General features: G+C 28.4%; 1 protein-coding gene across 1 annotated transcript; it reads right to left on the reverse strand.

The window, feature by feature from the left end:
• Positions 1-297: 297 nt before the first annotated feature.
• On the reverse strand, positions 298-804 carry LOC145059686 (protein S40-4-like). Its single transcript, XM_079007496.1, has one exon. The coding sequence runs from the start codon at positions 802-804 to the stop codon at positions 298-300; it is 507 nt and encodes a 168-aa protein (XP_078863622.1).
• Positions 805-6,305: the final 5,501 nt, after the last annotated feature.

A 6,305-nucleotide genomic window follows, 5' to 3' on the forward strand; every position in this document is an offset into this window, starting at 1 on the left:
TTAATAAGTTTTTTTTTCCTCATAAATATTATAGAACATAAATATGATAAATAATTTTTACTATTTTTTAAAGCTCGTTCAATAATGAATATCAAATATAAGTTTTCTTGGAAATGTAGAGTTTTTTTTTTTTTTTTTTTTTTTTTTTTTTTTTTTTTTTTTTTTTTTTGGGGTGAAGTCTCGTTAATAAATATTACATAACATGAAAACCCTAATTATATTACAATAAAACTTCACCTTACAAAAGGGAATGAAACCGTCACAATACGGTGATTCCGTCACTACAGTGATGTGCTGCTAATCTTGTTCAAAGCCAGTTTGCTTCCAAATGGCATTTCTAAGTCTACTCAAATCTCTCCCTTTAAGAGTTCTTCCAACACCTTCATGTACTGAAAGTGAAGCACTCCTAATCCTCGATAAATACTCATGTGGTGGCAACCAGTGATCATCACAGCCACCACGACAATCGTCGTCATCAACATGATCGCTGTCTGATTGTTTGTAAGCATCACGGAGGATCTTTGACCAGTCCGGTACGTTGACTGGCAATGATCCAGTGTTGGGCAGCGTTCTTTGGTTGCTTCGTGGAGGTTTTATTGGTTGTTTTCTTGAGGTAACCATTGATTTCGAGATGGGGATTTGTGTGTTGATATGATAATCGTCGTTGGTGTTCCAGATGTCGAATTTGATCATCTCGAAGTTATCAAAATCATCTTCGTCGCTGGAGCTGATTCTTTGATCAGCAACAAAAGCTTCTAAATGGAGGAATTTTGGTCGATGGTGGACGGAATTTCTTGTTGTCATTACAGAGGAAAATATGGAGACTGATTGGGTATGGTGATTGATTGGGAGGTAGGCCTTGCCTAAAGGTATATATAATTGAGTAGACTATGCGTCTATTCAATTATGTAAGCATCTACTATTTTATTCATAAAAATAGGAAAATAGCAAAAACTCATTGTAGTTTTATCATTTTATCTTTTGACACTTTATTATAATATATTTAAATCAAATCCTATATATATATATATATATATATATATATATATATATATATATATATATATATATATGGAAATGATCAAATGAGAACACCTAAAAGGTTGAGAACGCGAGAACAGGTATATTCATTTGTGATTTCATATATTCATTTGTAGAGAAATGATAAATTTTTACGCACAATCAATATGGATATGTTTTTCTCTTCAGTTTAAATTAAATGCATAAAATTTTATCATGTCTCTATAAATGAATACATGGAATCACAAATGAATATACTTTGTCCTCGCGTTCTCAACCTTTTTGGTGTTCTCATTTGATCCTACTCGTATATATATACTATCTTATAAAAGAAATCTCACTATTTCTAAAAATAGATTGAATATACTTCATCCGTTCCAAATTGATAGTCCACTTATGACATTGGAAGTCTTTCTTCTTCAACTTTGACCTTAAATATTTTTATTTGTGTTATATATTACTTGATAAAACTTATAACAATGAAATAACATTTAACATACAATACATTTATATATTTTGCATCAAATATTATCTATAAAAAAACAAAAATATTTAAAGTCAAAGTTGAAAAAAAGACTTCAAAAGTCAAAAGTGGACTATCAATTTGGGACGGAGGTAGTAATAATATTATTTTTTTAAGACGTTCAAATCATTAAGCTAATAGTACAAGTAATCATCAATAAAATATTATTAAATTTTAACCCGTGTTTTGAATCCTTATATTTCTCAACAAATTCCATCTCCTTTCCTGAATTTCGGATAATTCAAAATTTTAAACCATCAGAAAATACATGTTGATTCAAATATCCCTCCTACAGATGGCTCTTTCTTACATCCCCTGCTATAAAGCCTACCGTGAATCTATTGTTAATGGAGGTTTTGCAACATTTTGCAAAGTATAGCATGTTATATTTTTGATGGTGAGATCTGAAATTCTATCATAGTTAGGTAAGAATCCTCTTCTTGAATCCTTTTTTCTCTCTCTAAACACAATGATGATCTCGAATCGTTCAGGTTATCTTGCACCCCTATATTCTCACATGTCTTCACCAATAACATCAGCCACCATTGTATTCACAAGATCAACCATCATCGTTGTCAAAACCATCGGACACCACCGCATCCGGCGACTCCTTCCTATTACTTCTTATTTGTCTGTATCTTGAGTTGGAATCGCAAATCAAAACACCCAGATCTTATTTGGAGTTGTTATTTGCTACACATCAATGATAAAGCTTCAATATTTTGTTTACCTCTCCCCTTATTTAGACATATGATCAATTTGTATGTGATTTTTTGGTAACAGAAAGCTCGGATTTATGTTGTTGCAGATATGTCAACAAAGTGTTTTCATTGCTCCACTTTCAGGTGACATTTTTGACATAGACATGCTTTGATTTCAAAAAACTTGATTTTTTTTTTGGATCTTCTTATGGATGTGATGGTTCTGGGAATGGTAGAAAACCTCACTCTCAATCCACGAACCCTAATCTTCTCCATTTATCTGAGAATACCTTGCTTTCTATTTCCTCACTTCCTCACCTGCCTCAACTCATTGAAAATTGACCATTAGCCCACCAGAAAGTCTATATGGCTCTTTTTCCCTTGAAGATTAACTTTCAGACAAGTAAAACTGGTAAATCCCATTCTTAGTTTTTTTTTTCTCACTTCAGTCCAAGAACTAGGGTTTTTGTTACTTTATATTTGATCTTCTTTTATGATTAATGATATTAGGTCTTCATTGTTAATTTTATTATTATGTATGTAGAAGACTTCTTGCTGAAGCTGCCCTAGGATGTCTAGAAACATGAAAAGATAGTCGTATAAACCATAGTGTTGGTCATTGAAGATGAATGGATTGGAAATTTGATTAGTACTTCTGAAAGGGTTGGGGCTAACCATGTAAAGTTGCTAGAAATTCATGTGTATCTTGATCTACATATTCTTTAGGTTCGGGCAAACCATTTTGTAATAGAGGCTTTATCAATAACGATATCAATATGCATAAAAAATGGATCAAGAAAATGATTTTGAGACTGGATAGGGCAAAGGCCTTATCTTAACAGGTTTTTATTTTAATCCTTAATTGTAATTGATTTCATCATTTTTAACTTTTTGTATTTTTATCTTATAAATATATTGGGTGAAGGCTTTATTATATCAGGTTTGTTCCTAAAAAGGTTTTTACTATGTTTCTTTAATGTGTTGGCTTTGAAGGTTCAAGGAACTCAACCAAGAGGGCCAGTTAGAACATTATATTATCATTAGTTTGTATATTTTGGCATCTTACTTTTGCAATAAAGAACGGTTAAACACAAGATTTGACATGATTAAGGTAGTTTGTATATTTTTCATCTTGTTTAGTCTAAAAATGAAACCTTTTTCATCATTGGTCCTTATAATATCAAGTATCATCACATGGACTTCCTGATTATGGTGATTATTGTCCTTATTATAAGGTTCTATAGAGATTTTGTTCAATATTTTAAGGTTTCAAGAACCTAAATCAATATGAATCCTTGAATTACATATCATCGTTGAAAATGTTTTAATTTGTGACCAAACTTGGTTTAAAATCACAATGAACAAGTTGACACCTGAGTATTTTGGCCTTCTCAAAGGCCTATTTATCGACTTTTGAATCATAACACCTGATATTCTAAAGGTTTATTTTTATAAACTATTATTTATATATTTTAGCATTTTACTTAGTATGACATTAAATTAATAAAGGAATTAAGGAAAAAAAAAAGAGGACGATAAACAATACAAGTGGTTTGGGTATGTATAAATAGAAGTAATAACCATTTAGGGGGTGTTTGGCAAAAAGGCTTATTGCTTATTAGTTTATTAGCTTATAAGTTAATAAGTAACTATAGGGTCACTTATCAAAAAATGACGTATTAGAGGTTCCCCACCGGAATAAGTTATTTTAATCCAAACACTTTTTTAACTTATAGTGGTGTGGAACCTAATAAGTTATTTTAAAAAAGCTTAGCCAAACACCCCCTTAATATGGTATGGTAATGCTCTTGAAAAATAGATGTCATTTGATATTCATTTCTCGAAGTGAACGCAAAATGGTTTTAACTCTAAAGAGATCAAACTATTCGCCGCCCGCCGCTTTGTACGGGTAGACGGCTAGTATATATATATATATATATATATATATATATATATATATATATATATATATATATATATATATATATATATATATATATATATACCAAATCTAAAAATAATTTTAAAATACAAAATAAAAGGAAAAATCCTAAAAAAAAAATATTATTATTTTTGGGACTTTATTTACCTAAAAAATAAAATAAATACCTTTTTTTTTTTTGAAAAATACGTGAAATATTCTAATAGAATATTACACTGTACATATTTTAATGTGATTTTTAGAATGTTAGAATATTTTACTAGATTTGTCAGATATGTAGAATATTCTAATATTATACTAGAATATGTAAAAAAATGCATTTCTTTTTATTTTTTTGGTATTTTTTTATTATTTTTTTTTTGGAAAATATATATTTCAAATATAATATTGGAAAAATAAAATTTCGAAAATTTTCAATTATTTTGCATTTTAAAAATGTTTTTGTTTTATCTACTAAATGAGTAGCTAAATTGCATCTTACGTTCTCACAAAATTAGGTCGTCTCAAATGAACTTAACCATATATATATATATATATATATATATATATATATATATATATATATATATATATATATATATATATAACGACAGATATTATTAAACAGAGAGCAGGGCAACTACCAAGTTGCTAGAGCAAATTACAAAATATTAGTATAAGCATTGAAAGCATTAAGAGGAGAACAGCACCATACATTCCAATTCAAACTATTAAGATTGGCACGATGTTTGAACCAATTAAGGGATATAACTTGAATTTCATCCGTCGTCCTCATAGGAGAGTATCTTTTCTTCTTGAAGATGAGGGCATTCCGTGTCTTCCAAATTATCAAGAAGGTAGAATATATTAGCCCCAGTTTCATCTTTTGATGATTCTTACTAAGCTAATTGCATGATAGCTTCAATAACATATCAGACATATTCTAGGTGGAGATGGTAAAAAAAGCTCGACCAGCTGCAGAACCATCTCTAGACTTCTCGGGAGAAAAAACAATTGAAACAAATATGATATGTGTCTTTATTTGTAATCAAACAGAAAGGGCAAGCAAAATCATACATATATATATATATATATATATATATATATATATATATATATATATATATAAGGCTAGGTTTATGCATATCTTACATCTATTGTGTGTTCGTAAGAACAATTCTAGACCAACGGATGAGTAGAATCAATGGTCTTAATCTGAGGGTCCATGATTTTACAATAGAGTAACATGTACCACATAATCACACCAATTTCGACATAAGGGTATTTTGGCCAATTAACCTATATTAAAAAAAGGAAATTTTTGGATTTTAAGGGATAATTAATTCTCTTATTTTTAAAAATCTGAATTTTTAAATTAACTCAAATTTAATTCTAATATAATTTTTAATAAAAATCGCCTTTATTTTGTCATAATGACAGAAAGTCAACCATAAACTAGTAAAGATATTTTTGATTTTATTTTTGTAGAATATGGTTTCATTGAAAATACTTTTATAATTAACATGTTTAAAGAATTATCCAACATATTATCGAAAATAACATTTTCTGAAGAAAACGAATTTTATTCTTTAAGAATCACTAACGGTATTAATTCGTAAAGAATAAGACTATAAACAATTCTTACATTCATTCTGGAAAAAAATATGATTAATAATGGTTTAAGAATTATATTTATTCTTAAATATTAAAACTAAGAATGGTTAAAAAAAAAAACATTAAAATCTAACAAAAACACTAATTTATTTTGAAATAATATTATTGTTAAAAAAAACACTTTATACATTGTGGCAAAATACATTCTGCTAGAATACACTATCGTTCTCTATGTTTTCTTCATTTTCTACATTAATGACAGTTTTTTCAAAACATAAATCCACAAAGAAACATAATCAACTTTCAAATATTAAGAAATTCAATGCATTCTAAGAAAATAAAAAATATAAATTCTAACAGAATGTAATACACATTAAAAAATTATAATTTATTCTAATAAAATGTAATCCTAAAACTGCAATAAAAAAAGATGGAGTCTTATAAGCATTTCATCGAACATTTAGAGGACAAGATATTTAGACACTGTTGCAACAAGAAGAATAAATAATGCCCCAAAATCAATATT

This window comes from Lactuca serriola, chromosome 6 (genome assembly GCF_051521515.1).
Source record: "Lactuca serriola cultivar US96UC23 chromosome 6, Lser_US96UC23_V15, whole genome shotgun sequence".
NCBI lineage: Eukaryota > Viridiplantae > Streptophyta > Magnoliopsida > Asterales > Asteraceae > Lactuca > Lactuca serriola.

Coding starts and splice junctions, on each gene's coding strand:
- LOC145059686 (XM_079007496.1), bottom strand. CDS start 804: ATGACAACAAGAAATTCCGTCCACCATCGACCAAAATTCCTCCATTTA.